This window comes from Microtus pennsylvanicus, chromosome 7 (genome assembly GCF_037038515.1).
Source record: "Microtus pennsylvanicus isolate mMicPen1 chromosome 7, mMicPen1.hap1, whole genome shotgun sequence".
NCBI classification, from domain to species: Eukaryota; Metazoa; Chordata; class Mammalia; order Rodentia; family Cricetidae; genus Microtus; species Microtus pennsylvanicus.
The window spans coordinates 1074848-1096485 of NC_134585.1; the positions used below are offsets into that span (position 1 = coordinate 1074848).

At 49.4% G+C, this 21638-nt stretch overlaps 2 protein-coding genes across 13 annotated transcripts in view; both read left to right on the forward strand.

Annotated features, from left to right (window-relative positions):
- LOC142854135 (H-2 class I histocompatibility antigen, L-D alpha chain-like) overlaps window positions 1-21638 on the forward strand; it is a 142791-nt gene that overhangs the window by 86841 nt on the left and 34312 nt on the right. For 4 of the 11 annotated variants that reach the window (XM_075979267.1, XM_075979263.1, XM_075979266.1 and 1 more), the window contains exon 8: window positions 5192-5240. In XM_075979267.1, coding sequence (XP_075835382.1) covers window positions 5192-5196 — 5 coding nt within the window. In that variant the 3' untranslated portion in view covers window positions 5197-5240. Of the gene's footprint in view, window positions 1-2459; window positions 2579-2783; window positions 3054-3276; window positions 3553-4125; window positions 4402-4527; window positions 4642-4822; window positions 4856-5003; window positions 5052-5191; window positions 5316-21638 lie in introns of those variants that run through there. The other 7 variants (XM_075979278.1, XM_075979269.1, XM_075979275.1 and 4 more) reach the window with 7 other exon arrangements.
- LOC142854136 (H-2 class I histocompatibility antigen, Q10 alpha chain-like) lies at window positions 13867-18169 on the forward strand. 2 transcript variants are annotated; one of them, XM_075979281.1, is made up of 9 exons: window positions 13867-13939; window positions 14153-14422; window positions 14616-14867; window positions 15601-15882; window positions 16006-16110; window positions 16928-16960; window positions 17067-17113; window positions 17254-17349; window positions 17515-18169. In XM_075979281.1, exons 1-8 carry the CDS (start codon window positions 13867-13869, stop codon window positions 17344-17346), a joined length of 1155 nt encoding a protein of 384 aa, XP_075835396.1. In that variant the 3' UTR covers window positions 17347-17349; window positions 17515-18169. The 2 variants fall into 2 exon arrangements, with proteins under 2 accessions (XP_075835396.1, XP_075835397.1); XM_075979282.1 differs by having other exon boundaries at window positions 13875-13939; window positions 14204-14422.

Here is a 21638-nt window from a genome sequence, read left to right on the forward strand (position 1 = left end):
CTGTTTCAGAGTTCTAGAAACTTCCCTGGTTCCTGGCTTTGCAGCTGCTGTGACTCTCCTGGCTCTGCACCCTCCCTACCCTCTTGCAGGGAACTGTCTTCCCACGGGGGGGGGGGAGGATGGGAAGTTCCATCTGGATGTAAGCTTCATGAGGGCAGGACAGCCTGAGACCCTCGCAGTGGTGTAGCGGGGAGGTCATGGGGCAGCTCAGCCAACCGTGATTCCTCCTTCTCATCCTTAAATTCTGTGGGCTCAGACAGAGTCCTGTTTTGTTCTTCAACAAATTGAACTATTGTCCTAGACTCTGATGCTTCTCTGTCATATTAAAAAGACTAGAGGGTCTGGAAAAGCCTGGGATAAAACCGGACTCTCTGAACATAGCGGACAATGAGGACTACTGAGAACTCAAGAACAATGGCAATGGGTTTCTGATCCTACTGCATGCACTGGCTTTGTGGGAGCCTAGGCAGTTTGGATGCTCAACTTACTAGACCTGGATGGAGGTGGGGGTTCCTTGGACTTCCCACAGGACAGGGAACCCTGATTGCTTTTCGGGCTGGGGGGGGACTTAATTGGGGGAGGGGGAGGGAAATGGGAGGTGGTGGCGGGGAAGAGACAGAAATCTTTAATAAATAAATAAATTAAAAAAAAAAAGACTAGAGCCTGAGGGCCTCATGTGGGAGGGAACATGGGAAAGGAGACATCACGAGCTGCAGGAACTTGCTGGATGTGGGCTGTCACGGTCTGTTACAAGTTATCATTCAAGTGACTGAAGGAATTTGTCCTGCTCAGCAGCAATCCAAACCTGACACAGGGCTGAAGTGCACAGATGAACACACACAGTGTCTTCTCCCTGGAATGAGGCTGTGATCCACTGTGTACAGTAGGTTCGTAAAATGAAATCTTTTTGTATTTTCTGTTTAATTTTATGCTGTTTTGCATCTTTTCATTTCAGCACAGTCTATTTCATTCATCAGTCCCTGTCCTGTTCCAGTACTGGCTTTATTGCTGGAAGTTCAATGTTCATCGCAGTTTAAAACCTACAGCCAGAAGCCGGGCGGTGGTGGCGCACGCCTTTAATCCCAGCACTCGGGAGGCAGAGGCAGGCGGATCTCTGTGAGTTCGAGGCCAGCCTGGTCTACAAGAGCTAGTTCCAGGACAGGCTCCAAAACCACAGAGAAACCCTGTCTCGAAAAACCACAAAAAAAAAAAAAAACAAAAACAAAAAAAAACAAACCTATAGCCAGAGTCATTGACCTATGGAGACAAACGTTGGTCAGGTTTGGCCAGAAATTGAGGCTGGCAGCCGCCAGGGCAGACCCAGGGAACTCATCCACCAGCATGGGAGGGGGCAGGGTGGTATGCAGAATGGGGGAGAAAGATTGTTAACCTTGCCTTCCATAGCAATTAACCCCAGATTCTCTGTTCAGTGTTTGAAATGCTAATGGGACATATCCAACCCCTACAAATGTGGCTGGCAGCCTTGCTACATTGTAACAACAAGGCTGCACAGTCCAGCCACCCATCCATACAAGCATGCTGCCCTGCAGCCTCCTGCTTGTGTGGCAATCTGCCAGTGTTGCTCCCGCACTACAGACCAAGGCTGACTGCTTTTCATGAAATGTTTATGGTGGCAGGTAAAGGTTATTTGTCTTTTCCCTTTTAGGAAAATATACCCCTATGCTTATGGCCCTATCTCTAAAGTCCTATTAGTGATCCCAATATCAAGGTCAAAGAAGTCTCAATTTGAATCTGTCCCACGTCAGTGTCAGTCTAAGTCAGGACAAAACACAACATCACGCAGACACACAGGACAATGGACAGATAAATCCTGTTGGTGCCAAATCAAACCAAAGACGTCAGCCTCAAGCTGTTTTGCGGTTGCAACCCGCCAGTCTATCTAGAGAATGGACATTGGTAGCATCCCGCGTGTCTCTCTACTGAACTGAGACACCAGGTACCCCGCCAGTGATCTTTTCCTGCTTCTGTGTAGATCGTCTACAGGCTCTCACAGTTCCAGGGCCCGCTCACAGAAAGACATGAGACACAGACATGAGACATGAAACAAAACACAGAAAACTTAGGGACCTGTTGAAGGCTCTACGGGTGTAGTCCCATGCGCTTGGGGGATCCAGGACAAGCCCACATATGTTATGCCCAGATCCATAAACCCCAAAAAGCCAACAAGGAGACTAAGTCCCATATGTAAGAGCCCCCAGGTATTACTTCAGGGTAAACTACTGAGACTCAAGCCTCCTTTAAACTTACCGATGGCTAAGTCCTACACTGGCAGTGATAATGGTTGGAAATGAAGAACTTCCTTTGGGTGATCTGTTTCTATTTAGCATATCATGACAGGCTCCTTTTGTCCAGACACTGTTGACAACTGAGCTGTTCTAATCTCCATTGGGTAGCGAGATCCCGGAGAAACAACCAGCGTCGCCGCGGTCACCGGTTATAAAGTCCACTGAGTCCGCGGAACTCAGGAGACGCCCCAGATCTGAGGTGGGGGCGATGGCGCTGCGCACACTGCTCCTGCTGCTGGCGGCCGCCCTGACCCCGACCCAGACCCACGCGGGTGAGTGCGGGGTCCGGAGGGAAACGGGCTCTGCGGGGAGGGCGGGGGCAGCACCGGGGAAGCCGCATCCCCGCGTGGACCCAGCCGGACTCTCCCGCCCCTTCTCCACCCGCGTCCCGAGCCCCGCGCCCTGCTCCCCTCCGGCCCGCGCTCCTGCCCGGGGTCCCGGGAACAGGGTCGGGGTCTCACCGCGCGCCGCCCCCAGGCTCGCACTCCATGCGGTATTTCTACACCATCGTGTCCCGGCCCGGCCTCGGGGAGCCCCGGTATGTGGAAGTCGGCTACGTGGACGACACGCAGTTCGTGCGCTTCGACGGCGACGCGAAGACTCCAAGGAAGGAGCCCCGTGCACCATGGATGGAGCAGGAGGGGCCGGAGTATTGGGAGAGGAGCACACAAAGAACCAAGAACCGTGAGCAGACTTTCCGAGGGAACCTGAGGACCCTGCTCGGCTACTACAACCAGAGCGAGGGCGGTGAGTGACCGCGGTCTGAGGTCACGACCCCTCCACGTCCCCACACACGGGCCGGAGTCGCCCCGGGTCCCAGGTCGGAGGTTTGGAAGGAGAGCGGGGACCGGACCCGGTTTCCCTTTCGGTTTAGAGTCCGCGGGTGGGCGGGGCCGCGGGACCGTGGGGCCGCGGGGAGCAGGTGACGGGGGCGGGGCAGATGGGCGGGGCTGACCGTGGGGTCCCGCAGGCTCTCACACATACCAGAATATGTACGGCTGTGAGGTGGGGTCGGACGGGCGCCTCCTCCGCGGGTATGAACAGTACGCCTACGATGGCCACGATTACATCGCCCTGAACGACGACCTGACGACGTGGACAGCGGCGGACACAGCGGCTCAGATCACCCAACGCAAGTGGGAGCAGGCTGGTGCTGGGGAGATCAGCAGGGCCTACCTGGAGGGCGAGTGCGTGAAGTCTCTGAGCAGATACCTGGAGAATGGGAAGGACACACTGCTGCGCACAGGTGCAGGGGCCTCTGGCAACTCCTCCCTCTGCCCTCCACTTCCAGGGACCCTGTGTGACAATACCTGGTATCTAGTCTCCCAGAGACAGAGATTGTGGAGTCATTTTCTCTGGCTGAGTGTCAGAGGTTCACCACGTTTCTACGGCTCACTTTGGTGATGGCTGTTCACTCGGATGGACAGTAAATGCTGGACAGCAAGATGGCCACAGTGGCTGTGCCTCAGTGGTGGCACCGTCATGTAGTGCATGCCCCTAATTTCTTATTTTGATATGAATTTAAACACATATATAAACTAATTATTTTCTATTCCTTCATTCTTTTACAACCTAACTTATGCTACAGAACATCACATAAGAAGACCATGTTGACCACCCAGCTCATGTAGATTCCCCCCCTAGTTCCTCCCAGGGAAATGTGCAGTTCTGTGATGAGGGGACCAGCTCTACCTGCAGGTCACTGTGTGATGACAGAAGTGTTCAGTCACATAGTTCAGTGTCGTTATTGATTTAACTTTGTCTTTGCAGATTTCAGTTTATCTTGTTAATTATGAGATATCTTAAACCTTCCACACAGATCCCCCAAAGGCACATGTGACCCATCATCCTGGGTCTAAAGGTGATGTCACCCTGAGGTGCTGGGCCCTGGGCTTCTATCCTGCCTTCATCACCCTGGGCTGGAAGAGGGAGGAGGAGGAACAGACTCAGGACATGGAGCTGGTGGAGACCAGACCTTCTGGGGATGGAACCTTCCAGAAGTGGGCATCTCTGGTGGTGCCTTCTGGGGAGGAGCACAAATACACATGCCATGTGTACCATGAGGGGCTGCCTGAGCCCCTCACCCTGAGATGGGGTAAGGAGGGAGTGGGTGCAGAGCTGGGGTCAGGGAAAGCTGGAGCCTTCTGCAGACCCTGAGCAGGGTCAGGGCTGAGAGCTGGGTCATGACCCTCATCTTCCCTTCCTGTCTTTCCCTTCCCAGAGCCTCCTCATTCCATGGTCCCCATCATGGCAGTCATTGCTGGTCTGGTTCTCCTTGGAGCTGTGATCATTGGAGCTGTGGTGGTTGTTGTGATGAAGAGGAGGAGAAACACAGGTAGGAAAGGGCAGGGTCTGAGTTCTCTCTCAGCACCTTTTTAGAAGTGTGCTCTGCCTCATTAATGGGAAACACATCCACACCCTCATTGCTGCTGTCTCTACCCTGGGTCTGCTGTCAGTTCTGGAAACTTCCTAGGGTCAGGGACTTCCCTGGTCTCTGACAGCTTTTCTTCTCACAGGTGGGAGAGGAGGGGACTATGCTCCAGCTCCAGGTAAGAGTGGGGGGCAGGATTGTCCCTGAAGCCTTTGGGTTGAAGCTGGATTATTTGAGGAGCTCTGGAAATCCATAATAGCTCCTCCAGCAAAATATGGTCCCTGTTATTACCTTTCCATTAACATATATATATAATTTCACTCTAGGCAGAGACAGTTCCCAGAGCTCTGATGTGTCTCTCCCAGATTGTAAAGGTGACCCTCTGTGACCTGACCTGGGGAGGGGCAGAGTGGACATGATTGGGTTTCAGGGACTGGAAGAATCACCTTTGAGTGAGTGGTGGGTTGTTGGGATGTTGTCTTCACAGTGATTGTTCATGACTCTTGTTCTGTAGCGTGAAGACAGCTGCCTGGTGTGGATGGAGTGACAGACGATGTGTTCAGGTCTCTCCTGTGACATCCAGAGCCCTCAGTTCACTCTCAGCAATAGTGTCTGATGTTCCCTGTGATCCTATGGGCTCAGTGTGAAGAACTGGGGAGCTCAGCCCACCCCTGCACACCTGACCCTGTCCCTGCACTGCCTGTTCCCTTCCACAGCCAACCTTCCTGTTCCTGCAGACAGGAGGGGAATCTCCATCCCGTCTCCTCCACGCTGTCCTGAGCTGCAGCCCTGACTTCCCCACTGAAAATAAGAATCTGAATGTGAACTTGATTGTTCACATTCTTGCTCTCAAAGGTTGATTGGCGGTAAAATAAAGGATTGAGATATGTAGAGCTTGTGGAGGAAACAAAAGGCAGCATGGAGAACCCCCCAGAATCTGTGTTCACTGTGCTGTGTGCATCTGGTGGGACAGGATGAGGCTGTGGGAGCAGCCAGCCACTGGCTCTTTCCTAAACCTCAGTCCAAAATGGTGATCCTGCCTCCAGGAATCTCAGAAAGAGACTGTGTCTGAGAGCAGTTTCCTCCCATTTTGTAATCCTCTCTAGGGCTGTCGTTAAAGGTGTGCATCACTGGGATTTAGGGAAGGCACTGCCTGGTTGCTATGGGAACTAGTGTGGCTACTGGGATTAAAGGTGTGTGTCACCACTGCCTGGTAGTAAGGCTGACCAGTGGGGCTGTTTTACTCTGATCTATAGGCAAGCTTTATTTTATTTTATTAAATAAAATTTTATTTTATTAAAGTAAAAGTCAAATGCTACTACATTTTCCTTTTGTTTAAAATAAAAAACTATGACTAATGTAAGAAAAGCTATATACAATAAGTACAATAACTATATACAATATATTCAGGCAATAAATACATCAAAAATGTCTAGTCCATTTGCATTTGACAAATTCAGAGAAAATACTCCATATCTCTATCTTGGTGAGTCCAAAGTCTTGTACCTAATTTCCTTTCTATTATAACTTGCTTTCTGTGTCTAGTAAACAAGGAAAACTAACTATCTAGTCTTCCACTCCCTCAGAGACCCAAGAAGGAAATACATTAACTGAGTAAGCAGGAAGTGTGAGCAAGCGACTTCCAAAAAATGTGAGAAATGATGGAAACAGCTGGGTACCTGGACAGTCACCCTAAGTTCCTCTGCAATGTTGGGGCTTCCATCTTCAGCCTACAGGTCTAGTATATCCGACAGACTGTTCTGTGAAGCTGGATATTTTGTGTGCTGCTTATCAAATTAGGACAGCATTCTGTCAGCAGTCGAGGCAAGGGCATTTTCTTGCCCAGTGTCTTACTTTTGCCGTAGAGAAAGTAAACTCCATGTGGAGTTTCTTCGATGTCCATTATCTTCTCTGAAGTAGATTGGTGCTGCCAGGAGCAGACGTGTCTCATTGCCATGAACAAGAAGAACATAGGTTATTGAAACATCTTAAATGCCATAGTCTGTAGATCTCTGAAGTGTTTGAAGATAACCTAGTCCATATATTGTTGGCTGTATCCCATGTATGATGAGAAACAATGTAGCTTTTCTTTTAAAGACCTCGCTTAATAATATACATGCTAAGTTCATCCATTTTCCTGAGTATTTTGTGATTACATTGTTTACAGCCAAACAGTATTCCATTGTATATGGATACCAAATGTCCATTATCTTCTCATCCACTGATGGACTAAACCCAATTCTTCACTCTAGTGAAAAAACACCAATAACCATGGGGTGTAAATGTCTCACCAGTAGGGTGTGGACTTCTGCCCAGGAGTAAAATAGCTGGGTCATACGGTAGTTCTAGCTTCAATTTTTTTAAAGAAATGAGCAAAATGATTTCCACAAAGACAGTATTAATTTGTGTGCGTGTGCACACGCACGCACGCATGCATACACACACACAGAGGAGTGAGTAAGGGCTCCTCTCTCCCCATGTTCTCTCCAACATTTGCTGTCAGATTTGTTGATGACAGCCTTTCTGACTGGGGTGAAGCGCTGTCTCTAAGCAGTTTTATTATCTTTATTTCACTCTTTCATGTGGATGAGGGTTTTGCCTGCATGTGTGCATGTGCACCATGTGTGTGCCTGGTGTCTGGGCTCAGAAGAGGGTGTCAGGTCCCTGGGGCTGGAGTTACACACCGTGCATCTAACCCAGGTCCTCTGTAGAGCTCAAGTGCCCTTCACCTCTGAGCCAACTCTCCAGCCCCTCAAAGGAGTTTAATCTGCATTTCTTGAAGGGTAGAGATACCGAGCACACTAAAAATAGCTAGTGGCCATTTGAGATTTTCTTTTATTAAGATAACTGTCTATTCAATTCTCTCGACCATTGGTTGATTGACAACATTAGTTCCTTGGTATTTAATTTCTGCAGTTCTCTGTAAATGGAAGACTCTAGTCCCCTTGTCTGCAGTGGAGCTGATACAGGTTTCCTCCGATTGTGGCTTCTGTTCTCTCTGCTGATTGTGCCCTATGCTGTGGAGAGACTTTGTTTTCATGCTGATGTGTGGCCTCATTAGCTCCTGTGGTACTGCTGTTCTATCCTAAGTTCTTGCTTACCCCAGTATCTGGAAGGGCCTCCCTTAGACTGTCTTCTTGAACTTTGGGTGTTTCAAGATTTGAACATAATAAGGTCAGTGCTCTATTTAAAGTTTACTTCTGTACAATGTGAAAGGTGAGAATCTAAATTCATCTTCTCGGGCAGGAAAACAGTGTTGCAGCATCGTGCATAGAATGGGCTCTTTTTCCAGTTTGTGTTTTGCATTCTTTCTCTAAAATTAAGTCTGCATAGCTTTGTCGTTTTATGTCCAGGATCTCTATCCTATGCCTTTGATTTCCTGTCTGTTTTATGCCTGTTCCAGGCTGTCTTTGTCACTACAGCTCTGCAGGGTAATTTGAGGTTGGTGATGTAACACCTCCAGCAGGGCTCTTTTATTTGTCACAGTCCTAGTCGCTTTGTAGGCAGGACTGGCCTTGAACTCACAGACATCCACTTGCCTCTGCCTCTCAAGTCCTGGGATTAAAGGAGTGCCTCACCATGTCCAGCTTTCAGCAGTGACCTTAATCCTTAGGAGTGTCCGCTGTTCGTGGTCTTTTTCACTCCATACAGATTTTTCCTCTTTTCTACACCTATGGAATATATCAGAGTTTTGATAGTATTGCCTTATATCTCTAGATTAATTTTGGTGGTGTGGCCATTTTCACAATATTACCTCTGCCAGTCCAGCAGCATGGTTTGTCTTTCCATGATGTCCTGTGTCTATGTCTTGAAGTTTTCATTGCAGACTTCTATCGTTTCTTTGGGTAGGTAAACCTCCAGACACTTCATTCTGGTGGAGTTACTTTGAATGTTGTACATTTCCTAAAATACACTACTAGCATAAATGAAGGTCCCATTTTTTCTATTGATTTTTGTGTAAAACCGTGTTTATTAGATCCCAGATAATGTCTATGGGATCAACAGGGTGTTGTAAGAAAGAATGATGGTTTTTGGAAAGAGTGGACTTCTTCCTTTCCTGTTTTGACCCTTTTGTGCCTATCTTCCGTCTAACTCTGATAGCTTATATAAATCATCACTGTATCAAATATGATGGTGGAGAGTCTATTCCCTTGTCTGCTTCCTGGCTTTAGAGGAAACTCAGGCTGTCTCTCCTTCTGACATCACATCCACCTGTCTCCTGTCTCTCACTTATAGGAGGTGGAAAGTTCTATTTGGTATCCTTGCCCTTAGCAGGGACTGACTCTCCCAGGGCTCACCCTTCTCTCAGCAGAGTTCATAGTGTCTCCAGAGGGAAGGAGAGAAGGTCCTGAAATGACCAAGGCAGTTGACCTTCAGTCTGCAGTCCTGTGGGCCACAGCCTTCCACAAGCCCAGTTCTCTGCCCACACCTAAGGTCTCTGGAGTCTTCAGTGAGGCTGAATCCCTCAGCCTCACCCAGTCAGGACAGAAGTCCCTTTCCTGTTGTGACACCTAGAGCTCTCTGGCCCTGGGCTCTTTCACCCCTATCTAGAATTTTCCAAAGATAAGATTATTCAGAACCTTGTGTCTAAGCTTCAGGGTATTTTAACCCCTCCCTCACCCCATTTCTGACCCTTCCCAGGAAGGTCTCATGGACCCTGCTGGAGCCCCCAGGAAGAGTGAAAAACACCTGACATTTCCACCTCTTCTCCTCAAACCCTCCAGAGACACGTGACCCATAACCCCAGACCTCAAGATGATGTCACCCTGAGGTGCTGGGCCCTAGGCTTCTACCCTGCTGACTTCACCCTGACCTGGAAGAGGGGTGAGGAGGATCAGACCCAGGACATGGAGCCGGTGGAGACCAGACCTGCAGGGGATGGAACCTTCCAGAAGTGGGCATCTCTGGTGGTGCCTTCTGGGGAGGAGCACAAATACACATGCCATGTGTACCATGAGGGGCTGCCTGAGCCCCTCACCCTGAGATGGGGTAAGGAGGGAGTGGGTGCAGAGCTGGGGTCAGGGAAAGCTGGAGCCTTCTACAGACCCAGGGCATAGCCATGACCCTCACCTTCTTTTCCATTTCCTCCTCTCCTAGAGTCTCCTCAGTACACCATCACGATCATGACTATTGTTGGTGTTGTGTTTGGAGCTGTGGTCTTTGGTTTTGTCATTGGATGTGTGATGATGTGGGTGAGGAAGAACACAGGTATGGAAGGGACAGAGTCTAGTTTTCGTTCTATTTTGTTTTGCATGTTTTATGTTAATTTAGCACCTTCAAGAAGGGTGCATGGTGAATGGCTATCAGACAGCGCTGTCTTCTAGATACTAAGAAACGGTTCCTGGCCTGGCAAGATGGCTCAGTAGGTATACACATGCATGTCTGATGAACTGAATTCAACCCTCAAAAGCCATGTAAAAGTGGGAGGAAGGAACGGACTCCTCTGATCAACACACACACCTGCTGTAGCATGAGTGCATGTCTGTCTTTCACACACACACACACACACACACACACACACACACACACACACGTCATGTGCACAACCATGTCATCTCTGGATCTGTATGCTGAGAATCACCTACTATAAAGTGCTTGGAAAATTGAGGAACATTTCATAACCCTGATGATGGAAGGGATGGACATATGATTCTCAGGTCAGAGGCTAGAGAGTAAGGTTCCTGCTGAGGACAGACCTCCAGACTGGCATTAGTTCATTCCCTGCACACCTCCTTCCTCGTGCCTCCTGACCCTCCTCTGATCTGCAGTCACAATTCTGGAAACTCTCTAGGGACCAGGGCTTCCCTGGATTCTCACAGCTTTTCCTCTCACAGGGAGAAAAGAAGGCTATGCTCCTGTGTCAGTTCAGGATGTCCGGGAAGAAGAATCATCCCCGAGGTACTTGAGTGCAGACTGAGCTGATGGTTTCTCCTCCAGCCCCACCAGTCAGTCTCTTGACTGTGTCTGGTTATTTCTTCTGCTGCAGCCAGGGACAGTGTCCAGAGCTCTGACTTGTCTCTGGAGGCTTGAAAAGGTGACGCCCTGGGGCCTGGGTGCTACGGGGCAATGGTTTTACCCTGTAAACATTTGTTTCTTGTACTTGTTTAATAAAATGCTGATTGGCTGGTAGCCAGGCAGGAAGTAGAGGTGAGGCAATGAGAACAGGAGAATTCTGGGAAGAGGATTCTGCAGTCTCCAGTTGTTACCCAGACACAGAGATGCAAGATGTGACTGCCTCAACAAAAAAGGTACCAAGCCACATGGCCAACATAGACACGAATTATGGGCTAATATAAATTATAAGAATTAATTAATTAATTAAGAAGAGCCTGAGATACTGAGCCAATCAGTTAATAATTGATGTAGACTTCTATGTGATTTCTTTGGGAGTTAACAACTGTGAGAACCAGGCAGGAGAGAATCCTGAGTCAACACCTGGGATTAGGGTGAAAACAAGGAGACGACTGGATTCCTGGACTGGAGTCCAGGATTATGAGCAACAGGGCTGTTCTGACAGGTTACCCTGAATTCAGTGCTGGCTGTGGCACCTTCCCCTGTCTTCTGTGTTTATTTCTTGTCTTTTTAGTTAGTATGGAGGACTAGGCCTGTTCTTGTGCTGCTAATGGTACCTGTGGGAGCCCACATGTGACTCAGTTTCCATCTGGAGTCATTCTGACTTAAAGAAGTCATTTCAGTTCAAAGTGCTCTTCCAAAGGTCCTGAGTTCAATTCCCCGCAACCACATGGTGGCTCACAACCATCTATAATGCGGTCTGGTGTGCTCTTCTGGCCTGCAGACATACATACAGACAGAATATTGTATACATAATAAATAAATAAATATTTAAAAAAAAAGATTGCCTGCTGTGCTTGCTCCAAATACCCTTGAGGGTTGTAAGAAAGTTCTGATTAAGCCCATGAGAAAGAGCATTTTGCCCAGGTGAAAGAACACATATCTATTAAGATTTGGACTGCTGTATGCCAGCCAGAGGCACTCCTCCTTAGTGATTGGTAGCTGCTTGCTACTAGCTGAATTCTTGTATTGAGAAAATGCACCTGTGTGAGCTTCCTCCCAAGGACAGAGCAGGGAGGTGGTCAGCTGACTCTACTGCCCTTTGTTCTGCCTTTTGCCTGCCGTTAGTACCGATGCTGGCTGAGAAATAAACTGTTTGGTGCTACAGAGCCCTGGCTCCTCTCAGCACCTCTCACCTCCACCCCATCCTAAACCTCTTCAACCCCTCAGCTTCTCTTTCCTATATAACCCAGTCACTTGGTCAAGTGCTTTCCACTTTGGCTCCATTCCTGGTGCTCTCGGCCTCTTTGGTTCTTCTCCCTCTCCTGGTCCCCTCTCTTGTCCCTCTCTCTTCTCTTGCTCTCCCAGCTCCCTCTCTCATGGGCCAATGTATTCTTTTGTTGTTATTGTTGTTTTGATTTGATGTTTCGAGACAAGTTTCTATGTGCAACATCCCTAGCTGCCCTGTGTTGTGGGAACCCCTTCAGCCAACAGCCTTTAAGATACCGGCCCACAGGGCTGGAGAGATGGCTCAGAAGTTAAGATCATTGCCTGCTCTTCCAAAGGTCCTGAGTTCAATTCCCAGCAACCACATGATGGCTCACAACCATCTGTAATGGGGTCTGGTGCCTTCTTCTGGCCTGCAGGCATACACACAGACAGAATATTGTATACATAGTAAATAAATAAATAAACCGGCCCATTTGGGGCGTGCCTCTCATATAGTATAAATGCCGGCGAAAAGCATGCACGGCCCTCGCTGATGCTGGATCCGGTTTCAGTTCCCTGCGCACGCAGAGGACTGCAAATTGCTACCCTTACTGTGAGTTTATCCCCAAATAAACTTTTGTTATACTCCATTCCAGGCTATTGTGGAACTCTTTGGTATGGCAACAAATTGCCTCCCAATGTGGGGCACAAACCCTGAGATTCAGTCTCGTGCCCTACCGATTCACTCTGCTTTCGCAAAATTTGACTTCTCCCTATGACTATTTTTGTCTCTATGGTACCCTTTATTAAATGTATGTCCACATGAATAATGTTTAAGTTTTCCACAATAAACAATACATTTTCCTGCAGTAATGGGGCCCCACAGCAGCGACTCCACCTGGTTGATATGATGTCATCATGCTGATAGCACCGCTTTAAGTTTGGTTTTGGGTTACAAACTGCTCGGGATGATTCCACCAAAGACACTCCACTTGGAGCTTGTTTTCTTCTTTGCACAACTGGTCTTTGGGCAAAGAACTGCCCTGTCTTGACTACTGACAAAGTGCATGGTGTCTAGACTGGACAAGCAGGATACAAATAAAAAGACTGCCAAGCTTTGCCAAGACAGAGTAAGACAGTTTTTCAAATTTTCTTGCCTCTGAAAATGGTCTGTCAGTTACTCCAGGCTTTAACCAAAGTTGATTGCTCCAACATTGCAAATGAGACTTTGGGTGATTGCCCAGGTAACCGGCTGTCTTTGTCATTTCTTACACCTTTTGGAAGTTGTATGATTGCACTTCCTGCTTACTCAAGTAATATTATTTTCCTTCTCAGGTCTTTTATGGGATTGAAGACTAGATGGTCATAGTTACTTCCCTCTTCGAGAAACCCTGTCTCGAAAAACTCAGAAAAAGCGAGAGAAAAAAAACGATGAGAGAGACACAGAGACATGGGGAGACAGAAAGGCAGACACACAATGGGGGGAGGGGAGAGAGACAGAGACTGAGAAAACCTATCTCTCCGATGAATTCCCAGAGGAGGTCGCTGTTGCCCACACACCCGCTGGCATATATCTCTGGCAGAGTCCCAGAAGGGGTGGGACTGCATCTTCACAGCGCTGAATCAGAGAAGGCCTGAGTTCAGTCTGCAGTCTCCCCTGAACTCCACAGTCTCTGATTGGGACTCAGGAAGACAGGTTGACAAACCCTAGCTCTTTCCGGGAAGTCAGCACTGTGTTGGGTTCTCTGGCAGTGGCTCTCAGAGTTTCAGGGAGTGGTGACTGGGCGATCTGCATTCAGTTTGACTTTCCAGTCCCCACCCTCATTGATTTCTGCCCGAAGGTTGATGACGTCACACATGTTCTCACTCTCGTTTGAAGTCGGGTTCTGAGATAATCCAATCAGGGTCACTCTGGTTTGTAAAGGTGCCCAAAATCCGCCCAGAACCAGACGCTCAGGGTCCCCAAGAATGGGGGCCATTGTGCCCCCAGCTCTCGGACTGATGCTTGCGGCACCTTTGTTTTGTGCTCAAACCCACGCAGGTGAGTGCAACCCAGGAAGAAACCGATCTTGGCGGGAAGGGGCAGGGACGGACGGAACCCAGGAACTCAGGTCTCCCAATCGCCCAGCCTGAACTTTCCGCTGCTCCCTTCTCCGTCCCTGTTCCTAGCCCCGCGCCACTCTCCCGTCCAGGCCAGCGCTTCTGCCCGGGGTCCCGGGAGGAGGGTCAGGGTCTCACTGCGCGCCGCCCCCAGGCTCACACTCGCTGCTGTATTTCCGCACCACCGTGTTCCGGCCCGGCCTAGGGGAGCCGAGGTTCACTTTCGTGGGCTGCGTGGACTACACGGAGTTCGTGCGCTATGACAGCTACGCGGAGATTCCGAGGATGGAGCCGCGGGCGCCGTGGATGGAGCAGGAGGGGCCTGAGGGCTGGGACCTGCAGACGGAGAAGGCCAGGACTCAAGCACAACTGTCTGGGGGGAACTTGATGACCCTGCTTCGCTATTTCAACCAGAGCGAGGACGGTGAGTGAGTGACCCCGACCCTTTACATCACCCAAAAATGTACCAGGGTTGCCCAGACTCGAGGAACTGCAGTGTCACCCGAGACCTGCCTAGTTCCTCACCAGAAAAAGAGCCCTCAGGGATTCGCTGGGACTTGGTTAACAGTTAGTGGTGCTGTGCTTCCCGAGAGGACTGATCACCTTGTCCTCGCTAGACCCTCACACGCTGCAGGGGATGCGTGGCTGCGAAATGGGGGCAGATGGGCGCCTGCTCCGCTGGTACGACCAGATGGCCTATGATGGCGTGGATTGCCTCACCCAGAATGAGGACCTGAGCTCCGGGACAGCCACTGGCAGCACCTTAGCTCAGATCTCGCAGGACAGTTTAGGAACCCACCTGAAGGGCAAGTGCGTGAAGCTGCTGCAGAAACACCTGGAAAAGGGGAAGGACACACTGCTGCGCTCAGGTGCGCGGTGGGGGGAGGGGGGCAATACCTTGCCCAAGTTTCCCTCAGGCTGCTTGCTGGGAGTTTGGAAAGCTGGGGGTGCATGGGCAGGATGAGAGGACTTGGGGCTTAGTTCACTGGCCCAGCAAGCACAGGTTCTGGAGTAGATCCTGTCCTTTGGAGATGGAGGAGGAGAGGGAGACCCCTGAACAAGAAGGCCTTAATTCACTCATCCCCAGAGTCCCGGGAGGCAGCAATCTCCTTGGGATCCAGATCTTTGACCAAGAATGATGCCCTCTGAGAACAGCTTTTCTCTTACAGACAATTAGGAAATTCATTTTCTCTAGCAGGAGACCAATCTTTTAGTAACTGACGAACAATTTCTTTCCTTGGGCAATCGCCCTGGACCCACAGGAGCTTTTTCTCTCAGGCCTCCTCCTGTGGTCACCCTCGATGTCTCTGGAGTCTGACTCCAGCTTTTCTGAGTCTCCTGGCCCTCACTCAGCTCAGGACCAGAATCTCTTCCCCTCCATCAGTCTGCAGAACCCTGAAGCCTCCTACCCCAAACTGTCACTCACATCTTAGAGCATCCTGAACACATGACCCCAGGGCCTGAGCTCTAGCTGGGGTCTACTAATATCAGGACACCCTAATCCCACCCCAGTTCCCCTGTCCATTCCCAGAATGGCCACATGAACACTGCTGGGTCCCCAGAAGAAAGCAAGATGTCTCATCTTCACAACCCTTTCCTCAGACCCCCCAAAGGCACATGTGGCCCATCACCTCATTCTGAAAAAAGTTACCTTTGTTACCCTGCGGTGCTGGGCCCTGGGCTTCTACCCAGCTGAGATCTCCCTGACCTGGCAGCTGGATGGGGAGGAACTGATCCAGGAAATGGAGTTTGTGGAGACCAGGCCTGCAGGGGACGGAACCTTCCAGAAGTGGGCAGCTGTGGTGGTGCCTTCTGGGGAGGAGCAGAAATACACATGCCATGTGCAGCATGAGGGGCTGCCCGAGCCCCTCACCCTGAGATGGGGTAAGGAGGACATGGGTACAGAACTGGGATTAGAGTAAGCTAAGTAAGAGTTAGCTCTTTGGGGAACCTGAGCAGGGTTGGGGATGAGAGCTGGGTGGTCCTCACCTTCCCTTCCTTTCCCAGAGGCTGCTTGGTACAAGAACCCCATCTTACTAATTCCTGTCCTATTTGTCTGTCTCATCATCATTGGAGCTTTGATGTGTTACATATGTATGAAGAAGGATGCAGGTAGGAGAGACGTGTTGAGTTTTCTTCTCATACTGAGGGCTTCACGCCACAGGTAGCAGTGTGCTCTCCTTGGGGAGTGGGATGCACCATACACCATGGGTAGCTGTGTGCTCTGCTTGGGTAGTGGAATGCACCATCCACAGCTCTGCTTCTACTTCTGGGAACTTTTTGTTTAACCTTCAAAAGTAGAGGGGAGGAGCTGGAGATATGACTCAGAGGTTAAGATCATTGCCTCCTCTTCCAATGAGTTCAATTCCCAGGAACCACATGGTGGCTCACAACCATCTGTAATGGGGTCTAGTGCCCTCTTCTGGCCTGCAGGCATACACACAGACAGAATATTGTATACATAGTAAATAAATAAATAAATAAATATTTTTTTTTTAGAACATAGTAGAGGGGACCAAAGGACAGTTTTAGCTAGGGGATGGTTCTGGTGATTGAGACCTCATGCCCAGCTGTCACCGGCAGAGGTCTCACTGAGGACAAACCTCCAGGGAGGTATTACATCACCTCAGTTCTAGAAATTTCCCTTGGGCTCAGGACTAAGAGGATGCCTCTAAGGCAGTGGTTCTCAACCTGTGGGTCGCAACCCCTTTGGAGGTTGTGCATGAGATCTCCTGCATATCAGATTTACGTTATGATTCATAACAGCAGCAAGATTACTGCCATGAAGTAGCTAGAGAATAATTGTATGGTGGGGCCACCACACCATGGGGAGCTAAAGGGTGTCAGCTTTCGGGAGGTTGAGAACCACTGCTCTAGGCCCTCAGGACTGCCTGCTCCCCTGCCACCCATACATGGTTTCTTCCCTCAGGTTGGAGAAGAAGGATCCACTCTCAGGAAGCAGGTAAGTGTGGTGGGGGTGGGCTCAGATCCTTGGAGCCATGGGAGCTCACCCGGCTTCACCTCAAGCCTCGTGAATCCTGACCAGGTCCTGCTTTGTGCTTTTCTAGGCAGGGACAGTCACCAGGACTCCGGCGAGACAGTCGTGGATGATGAGGTGAGACATGGGGAAAGACAGGGGACACGTGGTGACGCTGGCGAGAGTCTTTGGACTTGGACATTTTGAGTGAAGAGTGAGCTATTCAGAAATGTTACCACTTCACAATGACTGCCCCGAATCTGCTCTGAATCTTGTAGGCCATAGCGGTTCTTCTGTGGAAGGCTGAACCCTGCAAGAGTCATCCAGGCCACTTCTTCAGACCTTTAAGATGGCCTGATTGCTCACCTTGAAAGGTATCTGCCTGTTTCCCACCACCCTGTTGGTGTTGTCTCCCCATGGCTCTCAGAAGCCTTTGCCTAGTCTCCTCACTCAGGGAGATCCCAACTCCCTCCCCACCCCATGTGGAAATGCCTGGAACAGCTACCGCAGAATGGAATCCTTTTTATTTGTTTTTTAAGACAGGGTTTCTCCATGAAACAGTCCTGGCCGTCCTGGAACTCACTCTGTAGACCAGGCTGGCCGCAAACTCAGAGATCTGCCTGCCTCTGCCTCCTGGATTGAAGACTGGGACACCACCACCAGACTCAGTCGGTTATCTTCACAGACTTGCCCGGAGGTAGAATCACCTAGGAGCCGCCCCTCTGGGTGTGTCTGTGAGGGTCTTTCCAGCCAGGTTTACTTAACTGAGGAGGGAAGAGCCATGTTGACTATAAGGTGTCTGCACTCATCACCTGGAGACTCAGGAAAAAGCCAGTGGAGCGCTGGCGTCCCCTTCCTCTGTTTCCTGAGCAAGGCTTGAGCAGGACATCTCCTGCCACTGTGAACAGAGACAGCACCACCTTTCTGTCTGGAAGATCTGACCCCTGTCTCTTCCCTGGCTCCCACCATTCTGTCTGGAAGATCTGACCCCGTCTCTTCCCTTGCTCCCACCTTTCTGTCTTGAAGGTCTGACACCTGTCTCTTCGCTGGGTGGCTTCTCATCAGGTATTTTGTCACAGTCACAGGGCACAGGGTTGGAAACAAAGCTCCACCCCCTCACCCACTGTGCCCTGAGTAGCACCCCCTAATTTTTAGGGATCTTTACTCAGGCCAAATTGTGATCTATGACTTTGGTGCAGAAGAGAATTGCAGACTAGTAGAGTTGGGGGTTAATAAACATTTTTTATTTTAATGTGGCGTAAGTCTATTTATTTATTGTGTGCATGTGTGTGAGAGCCACAGCTCATGTGTAGAAGCCACAAGACAACTTGTAGGAGTCTGTTTTCTTCTTCTACCAAGTAGGTCCAGGGATGGCACGCAGGTCATCACACCTGGAGGCAAGCACTTTTACCCACTGAACCAGCTGGCTGGCCCAATAAAGGTATTTTTTGAAGGTCTGATCACTTTGTTTCACGAAGAAACCTTGTCTTAAAAAACAAACAAATAAAAAAGGATTCTATTCTGCGGTAGCTGTACTTGTTACTTTTAAAGACCTACACACACACTATTTATTTTTTCAAGACATGATTTTTCTGTGTAACAGTCCTGGCTGTCCTGGAACTCACTTGATAGATCAGGCTGGTTTCGAACACAGAGATCCGCGTGCCTCTGCCTCCCAAGTGCTGGAATTAAAGGCGTGTACCACCACCGCCCATCTTAAAGACCCATTTTTAATTGAGTTAGATTAAGCAGAAGCTCTCAGTGAGGACAGCCTGCATCTCCTGTGGATCCGTTCCTGGCATTTTTTTTTCTTGGGCTTCCTTCATTCTCTAGGCCAAAGGTTTAAGACATTCTGCAGCATTGGGCTCATTTTCCTCAGTGCGTTCTTTCTCCAGAACAGCACTTTCGTTGTCTGTGTTGAAAGATGCATGAAGTAACAGGATGCTGAATCTTGCGTGTGTTGGTACTAGGCCTCTCACTCTCTTAATTTATGTTCTGATAACATATCGGCCAACTTCATCAGCTTCTTCAGAAAGATGGGAAAGCTGTCAGATTCTGCCAACCTTTTGGGCCCCACCCACTGAGACAGCAGTATCTGCCAGTGCAGGAACCTCCTTGTCTCCTTTACCTATAATAGCCAAGTTGTGGACACCCAGATTGGCATTCACAATGCATCTTTGAACAGACTTGGATTTCCTCTGCCCAGTTTTCATGGTCTGCAACAAGAACGTCCCTTACACAACAGCAGGCACACTCAGCTGTGGGTCCAGACATCTTGCTTCGTGGGACAACCTTGTTTGTCCTTCCCACCACTGATTCCGACCACGAAGCCCTTCTGCTATTCACCCTTCGCATCAGCAGCTACTTCTGTGCCCTTCTCATGAGAAATGCGAAGCTTGCTTTTATCATCCACTTCCAAGAGTTCCTGACACCTGGTGGCACGGCCAGGGGGTACCTAGGAGGTGCCATGAAAAAGAATCAATAAATGTATTTTAATGTAGACCTTAAGCAGGAAGATCAAGAGAGGTGCCAAGAAAAAGAGAAAGATGAACGTTAAGAAAGAAAGACAAGTCTGGCGGTGGTGACACCTTCAATCCTAGCACTCAGTAGGCAGAGGCAGGAAGATCTTTGTGCAAGGCCAGTCTGGTCTACAGAGTGAGTTCCAGGACAGCCAGGGACACAGAGAAACCCTGTCTCAGAGGGGGGGCGGGGAGGGAGAGGGAGGAGGGGGTAGGAGGGAGGGAGGGAAAGAAAGAAAGTATACCAAGAGCATGAATGTGGGCTTGTCACACTTTGTCGTCTTTACAAATAGCTGTATACATTACTGGGATGAGTTTTAAAGGTATTAGCCTCAAAAGTGTTGCTTAGGAACCTAAATGAGATCAGGTTACAATTGTTAAGTGAGTCTAGACCACAGGGTTGCAGAAAAGAAGAACCTCTCTGTAAACATGTCAACAACCTGAGACTCCCAGAGACCACCTGGGAGAGGATGGGGTTCTCTTCAAGGTCGCACACTTCCTTGCCTTAAACTTGGATCATTACTACCTTGCTGCTCTTCCAGAGGACTCGGGTTCACAACCTTCTGTAACGTCAGTTCCAGGGTACTGATACCCTCTGCAGGCGTCTTTATTGACTTTTGCCAATCTGTGCAGATCTGTGTCTGCAGGACCTGGGATCTAAGAGCCCGCAAGAATGAGGCAGACTAGTCTAATGATATAGACAACCTTACTTCCGTTTCAGTATACTTTTATAGGTGAATGTAACAAAGAAAGCAGTGAACCAAGCCCACCCACAGCCCCCCTAAACCGAATAGGAAACCACTTCTCAGGTTGCATTTGTGCAGAACCTCGGACCCGGGGCGACTGGAACCCAAGTTCCATCCTTAGCGAATTGGAGCAGTCCTAACTTCCGACCCGCGGTCACACACCATTGCAGCTATGCTTGTCGCAGCCGGACAGGGCCCAAAGTCTGCTGGGTGTTCTTGACATTGTGTGTCTCCCTCTCCCAATACTCAGGCCCCTCCTGCTCCATCCACAGTGCCCTCGGCCCCATCCTCAGGATCTCCTGAAGCTGTTGGAGCACACAGATTGTGTGTCTTCCTCACAGCTGACAAATGAACCACGGTTTCTGGAGGCCAGGCAGGGACCCTGCAGTGTAGAAATGGCTCAGCTAGTGTGAGCCTCAGGAGACAAGCTGTGAGATCCCAAACCTCCGCCCTGCCCAGGGTCCCAGGTGATGGCAGAGGAGACATTGACCAGGGCAACTGAGTTGTGCTGACTGGGTACTGCCCCCACCTGGAGCCCTGTTCTCTCTGGCAGAGTCCTTTTCACTCCCCACTAGCTTGGGTCTTGACAGCAGCTTGTGCCAGGAAGCAGAAGACTTGGTCCTCACTACAGGGGACTGTTAAGAGTGTGGACGTGATTCCTGTGGATTGTTGTCCTTCAGAACCTCTATGTGACTGACTGGTTTCTCTAGAAATCAGGTGTGCAATGAGAATTGAGAGTGCACTATTTATGTCCAGGGAGAACATGGTCAGGGTTGAGACTGTGCCTGTGGAAAACCAGTGCTGGCATCGTTCTGGAGCTGTTAGTGAAAAAAAATGTGGGGCCGGAGAACTGGCTGATCATGCATAGGACCCGGGTTCAATTCCCTGCACCCACATGGCAGCTCCTTCCTGCCTGTAATTCCAGTTTCAGAGTATCCCACACCCTCATACAGATATACATACAGGCAAAACTCTAATGCACATGAAATAATAAAAAAAATTAAAAACAAAATGCCGTAAGAGCCGTTCTATGACCTGGGACTTGAATGGAACCCATGTCTTCTGACTGTTGGACCTCTTGACCACATTGCTTCTCTGAGCCTTGAGGTAGAGTCTATGTAGGTTTTGGTTCTTTAATTTATTTTTAAGTTATGTTTGTGTGTTTTTGTGTGTGAATATATTAGTGCGGTGCCTGAGGAAGACAGATTTTCTGGAGCTGGAGTTACCTGTGGTGGTAAGAGCCATGAGAGTGCTGGGAACCAGCTGTGGGTTCTTTGAAAGACCTAGGAATGCGCTCTTGAGAGCTAAGCCATCTCTTCCTTCCGTGGGAGGATTCTTTTTAATACTTTGTCCCGTGTAATATTAGATATTACACTACTACTATACAAGTGGTACTTA